At 38.3% G+C, this 18,484-nt stretch overlaps 1 protein-coding gene across 4 annotated transcripts; it reads right to left on the reverse strand.

The window, feature by feature from the left end:
- Positions 1 to 61: 61 nt before the first annotated feature.
- Positions 62 to 16,110, reverse strand: LOC148076072 (synaptotagmin-like protein 2). 4 transcript variants are annotated; one of them, XM_087795240.1, is made up of 20 exons: positions 16,003 to 16,110; positions 14,791 to 14,918; positions 11,991 to 12,154; positions 11,813 to 11,921; positions 10,588 to 10,642; positions 10,427 to 10,523; positions 9,962 to 10,367; positions 9,726 to 9,889; positions 5,617 to 7,599; positions 4,062 to 4,166; positions 3,934 to 3,984; positions 3,774 to 3,868; positions 3,608 to 3,706; positions 3,363 to 3,532; positions 2,067 to 2,169; positions 1,799 to 1,960; positions 1,587 to 1,671; positions 1,034 to 1,136; positions 764 to 969; positions 62 to 707 (listed from the first exon to the last, which is right to left on the reverse strand). In XM_087795240.1, exons 2-20 carry the CDS (start codon positions 14,889 to 14,891, stop codon positions 562 to 564), a joined length of 4,404 nt encoding a protein of 1,467 aa, XP_087651366.1. In that variant the 5' UTR covers positions 14,892 to 14,918; positions 16,003 to 16,110; the 3' UTR covers positions 62 to 561. The 4 variants fall into 4 exon arrangements, with proteins under 4 accessions (XP_087651366.1, XP_087651365.1, XP_087651367.1 ...); XM_087795239.1 differs by lacking the exon at positions 16,003 to 16,110 and adding an exon at positions 15,944 to 15,993; XM_087795241.1 differs by lacking the exons at positions 5,617 to 7,599; positions 16,003 to 16,110 and adding an exon at positions 15,944 to 15,987.
- Between the last annotated feature and the right edge of the window lie 2,374 nt (positions 16,111 to 18,484).

An 18,484-nucleotide genomic window follows, 5' to 3' on the forward strand; every position in this document is an offset into this window, starting at 1 on the left:
GTCTTCTGAGCCTTCATATTATTATATATCATAAACAGGAATCACCGTATAGATAAAAAAATTGAACTTGTTAAATCAGTTTATTGGGGAATCATTTGTTCAATACATCAGCTCCACCAGTAATGTGCACATAGTATTAGACAGCAGATTACAAATTAGATTCAAAACATTGGTTTTTAATAACTAATCAGGTCATATGGAAAAGCTAATCACTCATGTTATTTTAATTCACACAAAAAAGATTTCTTAAAATATTCATTTTCATTTTTAGATGCCAAAAGTTCAATTTAGGGAGGATAGATTTAAATGTTTGCAAATAATTAAAATAATGATGATACATTACATTCTGCAATGGTTTGTTGTGTCAAATAATTAAAATAATGATGATAAATTACATAATGCAATTGTTTGTTGTGTCATATAATTAAAATAATTGATTCACTGGTTAATTTCATCTGACAATGTAGAAACGTAAGTGCATAAATAATATTTATGAAAGTGTAGTTGCACAGAGGAAACAAAATGATATCTGGTATGAAAGCTTTGTGCGGGCGAAGAAACTTATTTGAAAGCAGATCTTGTATTCAGCACTCGTAGCGGCAGCACGTCCTCCACCCACGCATTAGGGGTCTCCACCATTTGCTCCCACAGCGAAGTTTCCAAAGGTGTCGAATCCATCCAGTCCACCACGGATCCATAACTCACTCCTGCACAGGAAGAATACATCAGATGCTGTGGACAAACTTTCACTACATGAACATACCTGTTCCCGCTCCCAGCCGCAGCCCCCCCAGCAGATTATTGACCAGCCTGTCTCGGTCCCAGACCGTGAGCTCCACGCAGGCCTCACTCAGGTCCTCCTCTCTGATGCCATCGTACACCATGGTGTGGTTGAAGACCGGATCCACTGTTCTCCGCAGCACTCGCGTCTTCTGACGACTCTTCCTGCTGGTGTCCGGCAGCACGAAGCTTGACGGGGAGACAAGTTAATTCTGGATAAATCCTCAGTTCTGACCTGGCAGGAGCAGCTCACCACTTCACATAAGGGTCGACGGCGGCTCGGATCAGAGGAAGGTTCTTGCACTCTTTTACCCAAATGTGAAGCTCACCGGTTCTCGGACAATCCTTAGAAATGTCTTCAGAGGGAAAAATATGATAAAAGCTTCAGTGAATGTTTTCTATGCTGGAAGATAAAATGAACATAAACACAATTACAATACAGAGCTTGAATAACAATTACTATAATTTAATATAGTTAAGGATATTCCTCTCTGTAACACCACTTAATCATGAAGGGTCTGTTGACTTCCATTATTAGTGCCTCATAACCAAACATGCACATCATTAACATAGATATTTCTAGTGCTAAGGATTGTATCATAAAATAAATGATCAAATAAAGAATTCTGAGAAATAAACTTTTTTAAATTTGTGTATGAGTTGCTTACCAAACAATATTATTTTAAAATATATTTTAAAGAACTGATTCTTTGACCTGATTTAATCTACAAGTTGATTACACAGCCTAAAAAAACCCATTTAATTCCATTTTTAAATACAAAACTTGTGATAGACAAGATGCAGACCTTGACTGTAAATGACTTGTGGAAGAAAACGTAATGCGACTCTCATCTCTCCTCGAGCGTTAGAGGGCGCTGCAATGGGTGTCGTCTGTCAACACATTAATCCAGATTACATCACAAGCACCCAGAAGGCAGATCAATAAATGAAACACAAACAGACTGAAGGAAAACATAAAAGAAAAACAACTTTTAAGTGCTTGTCAGACGATGCTCACTCTTGGTTTGAGGGCCAGGTAGTTCATCTGGGTGTGGTCGAAGTCCCACTTGGACAAATCCATGTCCACCTCGCCCAGGAAGCTGTTCCTGCCAAATGTGTCATGATGCCACACGGAGAGAATGAGTGTCTGGGTTCGCAGATACTCCATGTGAACACGATACTGGAGAGAGAGAGACACACTTTTGTTTGATTAAGGTGAGACAGTGCTGAGTTTTTAGTGTGGGAAAACATGTGTTGCTGTTGTCATGACAACCAAAGAGTCTCACCCGCAGGATCTCATTGAAGGTGGGATTTAGTGTCTTCTTTTTTATTGTGGTCTTCCTTTTACCCAGATTTGATTTATCAGGGTAAAGGTAGGTTTTCACATATCTGTGGAAACAAAACAAAGATACAATTTCATTAATTAATTACTCAACATAATTGGATATTACAAATTAGTATCTATTTTAGGGACAAAACGAAAATTGGACAAATATAAAGAATAAAAAAGGAAAATAAGGCCCTTAAGCTCCAACATCAACAACTTCTATTTGAATTTGAGCTGTTATTCTGTTCATTATTATATGGACTGAATTTCTAGGCGTAGACAGGGCGTTGAGGGGGGAGGAGGGGGTCACTGCTTTTCGCGGATGACGTGGTCCTGTTGGTATAATCAGTCTGTGACCTTTGCAATCGGTAGGAATGAGAATCAGCGCCTCCAAATCTGAGACTATGGCTCTCAGGCGGAACAAGGTGGGATGCCTTTCCAGGTTGGGGATGAGATCCTGCCTCAAGTGGAGGAGTTTAAATACCTTTTGTTCAAGTGTGACAGAATGGATTGTGAGATTGTGGTGGTAAAGAGAGAGCTAAGCAATAAGGCGAAGCTCTCTGTACATCGGTCGATATTCCTCCCTACTAGGGCTGCACAATATTGGAAATATGTGCGATATTATATATTGGTGTCTTGAATTGCGATATCGATATTAATGCGACATTTTTTTCATTGACCTAAAAAAAATGTGTACTGTAGGAGAGGTCTGGGGGTTCAGAGAAGGAAAATGATGCGATATTTCCCTCACTTGCGTTTGAGTAGCACTCATACGTTGGTCCTACTTCCGTTTATATACTGAGCTGCACTGCACACCGGCAAGACACGACGCCATAGCAACCAAGAAGTAAACAACAACGTGACATAGAAGTACAAATTGACAACTATACAGAATGTGAGAATGATTCGTCAAAGTGCGCATTTAAGACATTTTTGATTTATACAATTAGAATTATAAATTATCGCAAATGTTTTCAATATGTATATCGCAAGTGCCAATATCGCATATCAATATTTTTTCATTATATCGTGCAGCACTAGTCCCTACCCTCACCTAAGGGTGGTTAGTGACCGAAAAAACAAGATCCCGCATTCAAGTTGCCAAAATCAGTTTTCACTGTACAGTGACTGGGCTCTCTTTTAGAGAAAAGGTGAGAAACAAGGTCATCCAAGAGAGGCTTGGAGTAGAACCGCTGCTCCTCCGCTCAGTTTAGGTGGCTTTAGCATCAACAAAAGTTTGTACTTAAGTACTTACGGATCTGAGCGCCCTCTTTTGGGGTCCACCGCGGCCAAGTCTCTGCATTCGGCTACAAATATGTGAAACTCTTTCAGCCTCTGGACGTAGTTTATGGAGAACTGGATTTGTCCCTGAACATCCACATTTCCAAAGTCAGCGCTGTACATGGTGAGCACGCTTCCACTGAGCTGTAGGAAAAACATTATATTTTGGTTAAAAAAGTTGGTAAAGGGTCTGGTTGGCGGTGCTCATGCGGGACATACAGATGGCTTAGCGGTCACATTGGAGGAGTTAGTGATGTTAGACATGTAGGTGGAGACCACTTCTTCCTCACAGGCAGAGTTAGAGTCTTCAAAAACATCCTGAAACACAGACATTCATACACAGGGATCCAGGAAATTAGCTGCACTAAGGAATGCTCATTTCAACCTCTTTCTGCAGACATGAAGGAACTGATTTGCTCATCTTCTTCTGGCTCTTTAAATCCGAGAAAACTGGCGGCGGAAGTGTCGAGAGAGGCAGGGCTGTGGAGAGGTGGAGACAATCATAAACATGAGGAATCTTCAAACCAAACATCTCAGATATTCACCATCACTGATGCGCCTCTTCTCAGCAGCTTGTTCGTGTCTTCTTTTCTGTCCTGAGAGAGAGAAACAAAAGTCAGCCAAAATTACCTGCACGTTCAAAACAGATCAGACCTGCTGACGGTAGACTTGCTCGGGGACAAGGAAGCAATCAAGTCCTCCATGCTTTTTGTCATGTTTGTGGGTCGCGCTTCAGCTCGCCGTAGAGCTTTTCGTAAAGGATCCTCAGTGTTTTCTCCTAAAATAGGAACAAAAAGATCTAAATTAAGCTGACCCTCGCCGTTTTTCTTCTAAAAAAATATATTTTTGTTTAGATTAACTTTGGGGGCAATTAAATGGATTTTTACATTTGGGAATCAAACCTAACACACTGGAGACAATATTTTAAGGGAAATAGATGAATCAAGTTTAAATTCGAAGATAGCCGCCTTGATGATGAGTGTCCAGAGTGACAAGGACTACAAAGATGGCCGAGACTTTGCTTTACCCTTTGCATGATAATCCTTTGCAAATTTGTTGCAGCTTTAATCTTTTTTATTGAATTTAATCTCGTAATTATCTACATTACCAAATTATTTAGAAATGCTTTGAACTACGCTGTTGTCGTCTATGTAATGTTTTGCATCAACAGAAAATAATGTGCTCACAAACTTTGATTCGTTTCATTCTAATGTTTCCCTAGAGGTGTTTTTGTGTTTCACTATGACGGAGAAGGATTGTATTTCTCTACTGACGACGTACATGGGCCTTGAATCTGAGATCTACGAGGATGACTCATTTCCCAGAATTAAGATAGTCATAGCCTTGGAGTCCTCAAGTGTATTGAAGAGCAAGAGCTTAAGAGCAAAGGAATTTAAAAATGAGTTTAATTGTAATGAAAAAAAAATGGAAACAGTTAAACAAAGGCTGATAAAACTTGATGAGGTTGTTTTTCCTTGAATTTATTGGGATTGTTAATTGCATTACCTTGTTATAGTATGAATGTGAGGGCAATATTGGAAAAAGTATGTTTCTATTTATTTTAGATGTTTATTGCACATTTTTTAATCAGAAGGCACATGAGAGCATGTGGTTTCTATCTTGGCATCCATTCATTCACTGTACAGTACATCTTGTTCTTATTTGCAACAGGAACAACTAATAGTCAATGTAAATACAAGGCGTAGTCAAAGTGACGTTAAATTAAAAGGCCTGTTAAATTCAGCCAAGTCAGAAGACATGCTGTCCAGCCCACAAATCAAATATACACAACTGACCACATGTTTGCAATAATCTACTTCTGCCAATCATTATCAAAGATTACCAGGATGCTGCTCCAAACCATATCAGGATTTAAAAGCCTAAACCCTGAATAAGATCTATGAATGTTGTAATCTTGTTATTGAAAAACAACAATAAAAAACGAATACACAAACCCAAACAAGTCCAGTTGCCAACATAATCCCGAATAAAGAGAAATCCCTTAAATTATCTAATCAATACTCGCACATTTTTGCATTTGCAGTTGAGAAAATGTGAACTTTATTCATTTTTTGTCAAATTGAATTACTAGCATCAAGGAGTTTCAAAAATTAAACATTATCTTTTTTAATGTTAAAGTAGCTGGAGCTGAGAGGGATTTCAGGTACGGTAACATAGAAGATGGAATGAAAAGAAACAAAATGTATAAGATTAGAACCACTGCTTACGGTTGGAAACGATCCTCGTGTTGGACCAGGACCCAGAACTGCTGCTCATTGACTCATGACCGGCAGAGTTCGAACTGCTATACTTTCGCCACAGTTGACGAGGACTCATCGTGCTGCTCTTTTTGCTGTGACGTTCCTCTGAACTTACTGGAGTGCTGGAGCGCACAGGCCCGTCCAGGTCCAGCTCTGACACTGTTTCACTGCCTGTGTCTCCGCTCTCCATGGTTGAGGTTTGCTCGCTTGAGTCTGCCATGCCCAGGTAATGGCTATAATCTGTCGGAACATATGCCCGTGCAAGGGGAGTCACAGATTCAGAGTCTTCGTAGTTCATCCGTGTGCCCTTCTCAGAGTTCTGCCATTTGTTTTGTTTTCTGCTTTGTGAGTTGACCGGGCTCACATCAATCCTCATTGAGCCCTGATTGGTCTCCTCTGGAGCCGTCAAAGCAAACATGCTTGTAGCTCTACGCATTCTTGCAGTGCTAGAGCCGATGAAGCTTTCTCTTTTGTTCTTTGGAGAGCAAATCTCTCTTTTTGGTGACTTCACGTCTTTCTCCTCTCTTCCTTTATCTTGGTTGCTCTTGGTCTCACTCGCCGCCCTTGAGCTAAAACCCAACCGCCTATCCTGAGTTGACTTTGAAGGAGATACTGGGAACACCTGTCCTTTACTATTCTTTAAAGAGTGCTGCTCCAGACTGCCTTGGTCCTTCCTCTTTGGGCTTTTAGCCTTGTCAAAGATTAATGAGCCTCTAGTGTCAGACGACGTGTCATCCCAGAACTCTTTTAGGCTGTTAAAGTGTTCTCGGCTCGTGCCAAGACTTTGTGATTGTTTGTCTAATTTCTTATTTAATGGTGGTACATTGTATTGGGAGTGACCTCTCTGGGGGTCCTCAGCAAAGGTGTCAGAAGCACTTCCAACTAAGCTCAAGTTAAATTCTGACTTAGTAAATCTTTTAATCATCACCAGGCCACGGTTGTTTTTTCCTTCGACACGACCTTTCAATTTATCTGTGCTATGTGTGGACTTGTGCCTTTCTTGTTCCCAAAAAGATTTAAGCTGCTTTATTTTCTCTACTGTGGCTTCTTGACTAACCAGGCTTGGTTTCTGTGGAAAGAGGAAGGCAGATTTCTCTTTCTGTTTAACTCCTTCTAAAGATGTATGCAGCAAACCTTTATCTTCGCCTGATCCTGGCTTGCACTTTGGACTCTCTCCTGTTTGAAGATCCTTTGCAGAAGACGTGGAACATGACACCACTTTCAGAGACGCTTCCCTGCTAAGGCCTGTACTATTAGACTGTGCACCTGCTTGCTTCAATGAGTGGCTTTGAGATGTTGAACTGGACTCTGAGGGGTTCCTGGTTTGTAAACGTCTTGCTTTTGTCAGGTTCTGATTGTATTCGTCAACTTCTGGAATCCCTGGATCAACGAAGTTGGCCTCTTGCATCTCCTTCGCTTGTAGCCTTGATAATTTTTTTTCTTCTTTGACCCAATTATTGGACGTCAGACTGACAGTGCTATTTTTAGTAGAAGCAGCAGGAGGCAGATCAGACACTCCATTGGAATCATACACTAATTCCTGGCCTTTGTCACTTAACATCAAAGTGCTGCTGCTAACTTTTGGGTAAGTGTTGTTGCTCTCCCAAAAGGTCTTGAGCTGAGAGATCGTGTCTTCTTTGGTTTCATTGGCATCACTGTTTGTTTTAGCTTCTTCATTTAATGGCTTCTCACACTGGCTGGACTTAATTTCATTTTGTTTCTCAGAAGAATTTCGGACCTCTGGTCCATCGTCACATTCCAGCCAGTCGTTGCTGTCAGTGCTGCGGTTGAACCAGTCCAACACTTTGGAAATGGAATCATCCTCCTCTCCAGCAGGAGCTGATGTCTGAGTGGACAGTTTAAAGACATTTCCCTGATTCTCCTTTTCTTGGGTTTTCATACCAGATTTGTCGATGTAGATAAGATCATATAAGACTGGTGGACGTACATCTGAAAACAAATACATCAGGATAGAAAATAACAAATGAGAAAAAGAGAATATGTAGGTTTGATGTAGGCAACTGGACTTGCTTGAGTTCTTGAGTTGTTTCACCTACCATACTAGAATTATATTCACTCCTGCTAGAAACAAGGTGTCTTCATTTGGAGAAATTAAGAAATGGGTTAATTGTGTGTTAGGAAGGACTATAGTGCACAAGATATCACAGTGGGCTTTGGATACTTTGGGAGACTCCACCATTGTCTTTAGGCTGACCTCTGTATTTGGAGAATATGTCTGCCTATTCACAATATACGTAAGGAAACAGAAGATACTTAGCATTTTGGCCTAAATGCTTAAAGTGAGCAAATTCAAAATTCCCCCATTTTCTACTCACCCTCATGTGGACTAAGGTTTGGGATTTTTTTTTTTTTGAGTAATACGTTCCTTTTAAAAGTTCAAGGTCAAAATGTATTTCAATTTTGATGTAGCGATTTATGTCATTTGTTTTTATCCTCATTTTCATCCAAAATGGTGCACTTAACTGACTCTCATGTTAACAGTAGACTAGAAGGGCTAGTGGTATTTACCAGGAATACTTCCTGTCAGTGTAGGATGTTGGCCTAGTCGCTTCATTCAAATGGGCATACTTTTTTGCCTATATCTCTAAAAACTAACAGATTACTCTGAATATAATCCCAACCTTTAGTCAACCTAAAAGTGAGCAGAAAATGAGGGACGTTTGAATTTTGGGTGAACTAGCACTGCAAGTGTGCCATTTTTGATCCACTTTATGAGCAAAGGAGGCACGAGAACAAGAATGTAGGATGCATTTTTGGTTTCTTAAGGTACCCAAACAGTCCAGTGTCTCAGATTGCCTCTGCAAAATTAAAAACTACTGCCTAATATGACCAGCCATTGACTTATCATGTTAAAATGGATATAACTGCTACCAGAGGAAACAATTAACTTCTTGAGCCCAAAGCTTTTATCTGGTGTCTGTTTAAATAATATTTTATTTCTCTCTGGAATTGTGATAAATCCTGTATGCTTATATACTTGACATCTCTGCCCTTGTATAGTCAATTTTCACTGGCTATTAATGTGATATTACAACAAAAAGGGGCAGGGAGCATCCCTAAATGTAGCTAATAGGTCAAATTGGCTTTGTCCATGCATGACGCTGCTAGGTCTCAGGAGGTTAAAGATGATGAGATATTTCCTGTCCATTTAGTATGAGGAGGGTCTTTAAAGTGGGGGAGTAGGGGTATCAAACACAAAACTTAATGAGTGATACATAAGAGCCTCCAATGGTGGGGAAGACTTTCACTTGTATGGTGAAATGTCTTTAAGAAACCCAAGCAACTCCAGTCACGTCCAAAAAAATCCTGACTGAAACCAAAACTAAAAATTTCACTTTTCCTACATGACAACTTGACTGGGCTGCCTTTAATCACACTTAAAGATTAGTGATCTGTTCGAGAATTACATCAGATAAGTGAAGGAGTCGAGACTGGAAAGAGCATTAGCCAATCATGCATCTCATGCATTTAAATAGGTCCAATATGTTTATTTATGGCGGGTAAGCGAGTGAGAGTGAGTGAGTTGTTCCCTGGTAGGAAGCGTCATGAGCGTCAGATTATCCAGTGAACACATGATCAGTGCTAAACAGGGGGAAGGCTGTGCCATAGAGGAATACAATTAAAGCTCTTTTGGGTGTTGGTTTTAATATACTTGACAGGATTAGTGCATCGGCAGCTGAGACAGAGACAGTGAAAAATAGAATAAAATAATGAAATATAATCGTAAAATGCAAAGGCATAGAAGAAGATTTAAAATAGCAAATAGAACTTTGACAACATTTAAACAACACTTAATCCAAATATTGTGACCAAGCAAATAAGCTGACAAGCGTGAAATTGTTAAGCCACATTGGTCAATTTGCATCTATTTGCGCAAAAATACAAAACAGATATGAACTGAAGCTCGGGTTCATGAAAACGGCACATCAAACTCAATCCAGACTTGAGTACCTCTTAGTTTCAAATTTCCGACATGGTTTAAATGTCAATATTTATTCAGTAATATAAGCCTTGTTACTTTCTATGCTGAGTCATAAAAATATTACTGTACATACCCACTGTGCTGCGGGGCACACTGATATCATCTTGTCGGGTTGACGTCAAACTGCTGTTGACTCCTCTGTCGGAACCTTGAACACTGATGGTGGGGAAGTAGTCAAGAGTGACACTTCCTTTTGTGGTGACTTTGGCCCCATCATTGTTATAGATTGTAGTGTCTCTGTTGAATTTGAAATTAAGAAACTTTGTGAAACAGTGGAGGTTTTTGTTGTTTTCATTTTGAGAGACAAACCTGTGACTGCCTGGCGCTGAAAGGTTTCTTTCCAGACTTGAATTGGGCAGAACATGAGATCCAACCTGCAGTGTGTTTTCCGACAGTGAGCTGTATGTTTCAGATGACGAGTAAGACAAGATGTTCTTCTGGGGTGTTTCTATACTCCCCCTCTTGTATGACAAGTTGGAGCTTCCGCTTGACAATTGGTTGTGGTGTAATCGCGGTGCTAAATCAATTTCTGTTGATCTTGTCTGAGGGTCCGGACTTAAATTGTGGGTATCCACTTGGCTGTTCTGTCGAGAGACAAACGTCCTTTTCTTGGGTATTGGTTTTAACCCAAACAAAGAGCTCCGAGATGTCATAGAGCTGCTTGACGTTTGACTTTTCTCGTCTGAAGGGATTGGCCTTAATGGTGATGCTGACTCTGGGAAGCAAAAACTGTCTCAGACGCAGAACTCTCGACAGATCTTCTTTGACTCTCACCTGTCTCATTGACCCCATGTTCTTGAACCTTTAATTCAGCATGTTCAGTCGGCTCCACAACAATTAGTGATGCTCTGTTAAAGGGGTTATGTCGCAGCTTTTGAAAAGGAAAACAGCATTAAAGCACTTGAAACTGTGAGTACATATGTGTATTTACCTACCGAACGTGGGGATTGGACTATACTATTTGCAGTCTGTAGTTCAACATCATTACAACTGTAAAACAAAAATATATTTTTTAATTCACTTCTAATATAAGTTTAGATATTTTAGTGACATTCTAAACATGTGAAATAAATGTAAGTGAGTTGAGTGGAAACCTTGTATGTGAAATTTAAAAGTCTCTGATTAGATTTCCATTGGCTCAGTTCAGTTTTGTGAGATTCTGAGTTTTATTATTGACAGATGACATTATTGAAACAGGTCGTTTTTTTTATTATTTTGATAGATAGAACTTCCCAGTGCCACACAATTTCTGGCCATCCTTGAATTTAAAGGGAAACTAATGTAAAGAACCAACTCTCCTGACTCACTCACATGTTTCAAATGTCATGACGATGTTATGAGTTCTTAAGTTCTCCCCCACTGATATCTTGGAGAACTAGAGGTTACGAGAGTGAAGCACATTATGACAAAATGGGCTTCACCCCCTCCAGCCAACTGTAATCACAGCCCACTTTGTTTATACAACAAGTGCTTTGGAGGTAAAGACTTCTGGGATTAGGACACACGGTGACAAACCTGTACCTTGACCAAGCAGAGTGGGTGTGGTTAGGATAAACAAGAGTTAATCTTCAGAAAAATGAAGTGTTTTCAATGGGTGAGGCTAAAGGGCATTTTCTTATGGAAATATTTCAATTAAAAGAGAGTTTTGTACTAACAGACACATACTGATGAGTATAATCGAGGTCCAAGATCAATTTAAGATTACTTACACTTAAATCAGCACATTAGTTGCCCTTAAAATACAGGTTGTTTTTATTTGGGCCTTTTAATGATCACACATCTCAACACAATATAAGATCACCATCACAATAAATTAAATATTTGAAAAACACCATACTAAGAGTCTTTTCTGATCAAAATAACCACCTCAGAGAATGGTTCACATAAAGCACCACAAACTTCCTTCCAGCTGCAGGTCTGTAAACCTGGCTTATTCCAAATTAGCCACCACCTTTCTTTACACAAGCTGAGTCACAAGACACTACACAACACACACACACAGAAGCAAAACACACTTGTCATGTACAAGTTCAAATAATCCCTGTTTGTTTAAGTGACCTGTTATAGGTTTTAAGAGGAATGGAAAACCTTCTTTTAACAAGTCAATATCTCACAGCGAGTCAACACATTTGTCTTGACCACTATCAGAGGAATATTTACCTGCCCTGTGGTTTCATAGCCTCCAAACAAAGAGCAGACTTGTGTTGAACCATAACATCAGAGCCTTGACTGCTGTGGGTGTTGAGTCTTTCCAGTTTCAGAGACCCCTCTGTATCAACCAGTCAGTAGAAGTTTATCAGTGAAGATGGTTAATCTTTGGTATTTGAGGTCAACATACCTGATCCAGGGGATTTCCTCTGTTTCATGGAGGCCAGGATGATTTCTGAGCCGTGAATTTTATCTTGGTGTCTGAGTGACTTGGCTTCATAAAACCACTCTCCTGTCAGATACTTCAAGTTTGCCTCATCCTGGGAGCTGCTTTCCAAAATTACCTCCAGTTTCCTGTTAAACAAGCAGAGTTATAGACTCAGAATTCCTTATTAATGGATGTTTTGTTTTTTCTATTGTTTATACGTTTTTAAACATACAGGTTTCACTTTGAAACCCGAGACTTTCTACTAGATCTACAGTCAGATTACACGTCTAATGTCCCTAGAGCAGTCTCTGTAATACTGACCTCAGCAAAGTGAGGCAACACCTAGCTTTGCTTGCATTAATCAACCCCAATGAGATGTAAAGTGTTCTATTGTTGAAGTTTTGATCTCTCTTGTCATGTTTAAATTTTTAGGTGTTAAGATTTCATTACCTCGGACGCAGATAAACAATGAGGTTTCAATGATTTTTTGGTGAATTTGCTGTAACAACTTCTGCATGTCGTCCTACTTATCTCAAATTGACCACAAATGTTCAAAATGTGTCTTATTATATAGATCAAAGCAGCAAGTATTTCAACATCGATTTATCAAATCCCTTTTTTATTGTTTCTTTAATATAGCTACAAATAAATGAATAAATATATTGAATAAATTCCATTTTTCTTACCATTACTTCCTTCTTGTTTAACATTTTGTACCCATTGTACTAGTAATATTTCTCATTTTCATTGGTGGCTTTTCTGTTGTGTCCAACCTCTAATCTAAACGATCCCCATTAGTTTTTCATTCTGACCCGAGGAGTTTATACAAGAGAGGTGGAAACAAATCTAGAAGCTAAGCCAGGGAAGCAACCAGACGGTGATCAGATCATGCTGTTACTGATTATGGTTTATAAAACTAACATTATAAGGGTATCATCAGGAGCAATGTTGTTTTTGATGAGTTCAAAAGCACATTCAAATACATGTAAATTGAATGTTAGAGCGATTGAAATCAATATTTTACAAGCGGTTGATCATATAAAATCCTTTGGTGGAGATAAAAAAGAGAAAAATGAGGGAAACAAAATTTTCCCTACATTTGATCCTCTTCAAATGGCAGCGGCATGTGAAATGAATGGCAGCACATTCATTCCAGGCTGCTGGTCTAATCCTTTCACTCCGTAGTGTCTGAAACTCCACGAGCATTCATATACCAAGGTTGACCAATTCAAGTCCTTATAAAGACCACATTGTTTCCTGGCATCTTCAAAAAGGACTCTTTAAGTATGAGTTCCGTGGTCTTGCTACCACAATACAGTTTTGTCAGGAAATATGAACCTTAAGACTCTTGTTAGCAAAGCACTGAAAGCTTAACATGAGAAGCTCTCATCACAATGATATTTGTGTTGTCAATTTTTTGGCTATTGTTGACCAATCTACTTATATTTTGTGTTTAGAACAAATGCCATTGTGTTTCTTATGAGCAGTTGTTGACGTATACTGTTAAGGATACTTTATATTGGAGTGTTTCTTCATTTTACAATGTAATAATAATTTCATTTATTTGGCACCTTTCAGATATTCACTGGGACATAGTACCATACAAACATAATCCAGTTAGAAACTGCACAATATTGACAAGAAAAAGACAAAAGGCAAGATTCATTCGGTGTAGTAATAGAATATAAAATTGTTGTAAAACACAGTCAAATGATTGAAAGACTGTAATAACCCAAATGATGAATCCAGTTAAGGCCTCACATAAAAAGCTAGTCTGTAAAAGTTTGTTTTTAAAGAGATTTAAAAGAAGGAACAGACTGAGCCAGTGTTATCTTTTTGTTTTATCAATATATGACACAATATCACAGCTAATTGTTACAGCATTAACACTAATAACACAACATTTCAACTTTTGATTAAATTTGATTTAACATCATTTTACTTTAAATTGTTATCTAATTATTTACTGTCACTTTGTTAGGTAGGCAATACAACTAAAAGATAAGGTTCTTGTCAGACGTTACTAATAGTTTTATGCAACATGTGAAGGGAGGGAAACAAAATAAAATGAATGCTCGGTTTCTACTGGGTTGTGCAAGCAAGTTAAGTTTGCTACTGCTATACTTCACCAATAGTTAAAAGATATCAATTCAATAATATTGAGTGAAAATTCAATCGTTGAGTGGAAATGACCTTCTTGGCAGAGGTCTGCGTTTGCAGTTATATACACCTTTTGGTGATATTTTCAATTTTATAAAACTATGTTTTTTTAATTTCATGTTAAACATTGGTGGCTATCAAATTAGCTATCAGATTAAACAATAAACAATCGAGTGTGGTCCTGTTTCATCTGTTGGAAACAGTTTGTAGACACTAGCTCGTACAATCCTGTCCTTTACAAAAATAATGTGTGACTCCCTCAGTTTCAAAACTGCAGCCCCACTCTCAAAGATTGAACCTCTCTATTTTATATAGCATTGAAGCAGTGTGGAGTTGTTGGACGAGTCCTCGCAGTCATCAGGTGTTTCCCAGAGTCCTTCTATTCTTGTCCATCAGAGCAGCGTGACTCTCTTGATGAAGCATATTAAGCTCTCAGGAGACGTCTGGATGTGGCCAACTTGTTATCGTGTTAGCCCATTATCATATTGGCTTGGAGGGTTACAAAACCTTGTTTTCACATTGACGGGCTCAGGAACACTCGGCGCTCAATAGACAGCGTGATTCAATTACATCTTGTGCTCTGCAAAAACACGTCTTGTAGTGAAAAGTCTAACGGCTTCACCTTATTCTGGCCTCCTCTGCCTTTTTGAGGTCGGCGTCCCTCCTCAGCACAGTCAAGATCACCCCCTGCTCCTCCTCCGTCAGATGACTCAGGTCGATCATTGTTCCAGTCGCTCAGAACGTTGATCCCTAGCCAGGAACAAATCTATTTATTTAATGTGACAAACAAGGATGCTGCAATGTTGAGCTTTATTAAAACATGTGACTTGAACTTTAGCCATTTATCTTTGATATTCTACTGAGATAAAACGTGCGATCTAAGCATTTGAAATGTAAAAAAGTTTTGTTCTCTCAAATTTTCTTGGTGTGAAATAACGCTCAACTTAAATCCCAAGTGCATCTTACTTATTATACAATGTTTTTATTTCTCTTCCTTCTATGCAGTAGTATAATGTCAAGCTCTGTCTGTTCTAACATCTTAAGTATCTTGTGTAGTTGTGTTGTTTAGAAGAAACTTTAACTAAACATGGTATAAAGAAACAAAAACAATGCATTCATACACAATATTATGTTTTATTTATTTTCATGTTTGAAAGTTAAAAACATCTATGTGTATATTTAGGCTGTTAAAAATGTATCTATAGCAGTGTGTGTAACTCAACTAGATTTATAGTATTTAAAGGGAATTTTTTGTGACTCTGGCTGGATTTAACAAACCATAAGCATTTTTTTAATATTCATTGTTGAAATAGTTAAAGAACATTTTCTGCTGCTCTTTGAAACCAATAGAAAAGACTTGTTAGCTTCTTCGCCAGGTTTGTTTAGGGAACTTAGTATTGACAGAACAGGCAAGTGCTGCAGATTAGCTCACACTTGAAAACAGTAACTCCTTCCAGATCTTACTAATTTACTTGAATTTCTTTAAAAGAAATGTCCCACTTGTGTCATATAAACCATGATTTAGGTTTATCCGTTTGTATCTCTGTTGTGTTATTACTAAAGTTCCTGTAACCGATCTTAAAGCAGATGATAAAACGTTCCATATGTATTTCCACTTTTTCTTGGAAATTAGATCTTGACTGTCATTTAAAACAAGTCTGAGTAGTCGATCTTGCGTAGAAGTAGTTATGGCAATGTGTGCATGATGTATAAAAGATTATCTAATCTATGTCTATAGAAGTTTCTAAAATCTTTCAGCAACAAAATCATCCTACCTCAACGCTCAGTTTCCTCTTAAAAGACTGAAGTTACCACTGAAAAATGTAGTGTTTACCTCTTCCAGTCGTGCGTGGCTGCTCTGCCTGGATGAGCTGACCCCAGTGACAGTTGATGGGAGGAGGGCGGAGGAAGGGAAGAACTCAAACACAAGCAGGGAGGCAGCAGCTCAACAATTAAGCAGAATTTCCTTCAGTAAAACCACACCCATATGCTCACTGAACAAACACACGCTTTATAGTTAAAAAAAAAAAGTAACTCAGATGATGAGGATCAGAGCCTGAAGAGGTGCGGTTGCAGCTTCCATGCAGCAGGTGTCCTCGTTTCCTTCAGTCGAGAGTCCTCAGTGTTTGTCAAGGGAGTTTTGGAACGTCGTCTTAGTAACAGCCTCGGGAGTCTTCTGCCTCAGCATATGGTCAGAAGAGAACATTAATGTTTCACTAAACAATAGTATGAATTGAATCATGTAAAAGTAGAATCATGTAGCTTTTGTTGCATGTGAGAAGTAATCAGGTTTAACAGTTGATTTCTCAAAAGAAATATAATTGATATATATACTTATTTTATATATGTGGGAAGGGATTTACTATCATTTCAAACAATACATATTGTTCTGGCTGCAAAGTTGGGTATAGGATTTACTCTGGGAACTCTGGTTTCCTCCCACAGCGGAGAAACAAACAGTGTTAGACCTATTAAAAAGGAAACACAATTGTTAGTCTTTCAAAGCAATTCCATTTTTGATGTGGCCCGATAAGCCACATTTAGAGACAGGACCACCATGATCTTGTATTAACAACAGGCTTTCATATCAAGATAAAAAATCTCCAAATCTCATAAAATATCAATGCTTGGTAGCATTCAGACAATTACCGACATTAGTTTGACCTTTAAGCCCTTTTAAAAGACATTAAATATATTTATATAAACCAACATTTTCAACATTTTGATTATGTTTAAAACTTAAAAGCATGATTAAAATTGTCACCTTTTTTTTAATTCAAATTTTTTTCCTAATTTGGCTTTTTTAAATTCAACACAATTCAACCTTCATTCCCATCTTAGATAGCTGTTCTTTAAAAATGACATTTCTTACCTTGTCTGGAATGTTTTCATGACTCACACACATATCTATATATATACAGTTATGTTTATAATAATAGCAGTGTGTTTAAAAGTAAAGTTAACCTCAAAATAATTCAAATAAATTGTATGTAATGAATATAAATGTTTAAGGGACACTGCAAATTCTATTTCAAAGCAATATAATTGTAAAAAGTAGTTGAATTTGACAATATTTTACAAAAAGTCAAGAAACGGCAGCAATAGCAATGTTAAAAAAAAAGCACTGTTGACATCTTTCTTCACAAACTCAAAAATGTACTGTATAAGCAAACAGATTTTTAAAGATTAAACTTCCCAGGCATTCATAAACTGAAATTAAGTTGCATAACCAAGGTTTCTGCTTCACATCTGTGGTACATGGAGATGACCAAATTCTGACACTGGTCAACAGGTATTAACACCCAGGACAATTTTTTTTACGTTTCCACAACTCTTCTGCATTTCTTGGTTTTGCCTCATAAACAGCATTTTTTATGTCAGTCCACAAGTTTTCTATGGGATTAAGGTCTGGGGATTGTACTGGCCCTCCTTGAACTCTCTTTGTCAGTAAGCATAATGTTTGGGGTGATTGACTTGTTGAAACACCCATTTACTCATTTTGGTGATCCAGGATCCCTGGTATGCGATAAATAGGACCAACACCAGTAGTATATAATAGTACGAAAAACATATCATGATACTTGCACCACCATACTTCATCGTCTTTACTGTCTGTGGCTTGAATTCAGCGTTTGCAGGACCCCCAATAAACAAACTTACTCTCACTAGTCCACAAATATCACGCCATTCTTTTTAGGCCAGTCAACGTGCACTTTAGCAAATTTTAACCAGTTCAGGACATTTCTCTTTTTTTTCAACAATGGGACTTTGTCGGGCCTTCTTGCCGGTAGCTTGGCTTCACATAGACTTTGTCTGATTGTTACAGTACTGAAAATCTTAGATCTTCTTTGATCCTCCTGGAGCTGATCATTGGCTGACCCTTTGCCATTCTGGTTATTCTGCGATCCATTCAAATAGTTTTTTCTTTTTCTTCCTCACCTTTCTAGTTTTGGCTGCCATTTTATAGCGTTTGATATCATTTTAGCTGAACAGCCGAATATTTTTTGCATTTCTGTATAGGTTTTCCCGTATATTATTAATTTCTTAATCAGAGAACGCCCTCTTCTGAACAGTGTCTTAAATGACCCATATCACTCGGTTTTCCAAGGCCGAATACAAAGTCAGCATATGCAGCGGCAGTTGCCTTGATCTTTAAATAAGGGCCAACTGTTTAACACCTTTATTTTTTCACATTATAAACAATTGAACTCAGCACTGCTACTTCTTTTGAACACGCCCGCTTTCAGTTAATTTAGTTTCACCGAATCAGAGGCATGCACGTGATGTCTGTTGGGTCTGTTGGTTTTCTTCACTTT

The sequence above is a fragment of the Callionymus lyra genome, chromosome 7, assembly GCF_982586985.1.
Source record: "Callionymus lyra chromosome 7, fCalLyr1.hap1.1, whole genome shotgun sequence".
NCBI lineage: Eukaryota > Metazoa > Chordata > Actinopteri > Syngnathiformes > Callionymidae > Callionymus > Callionymus lyra.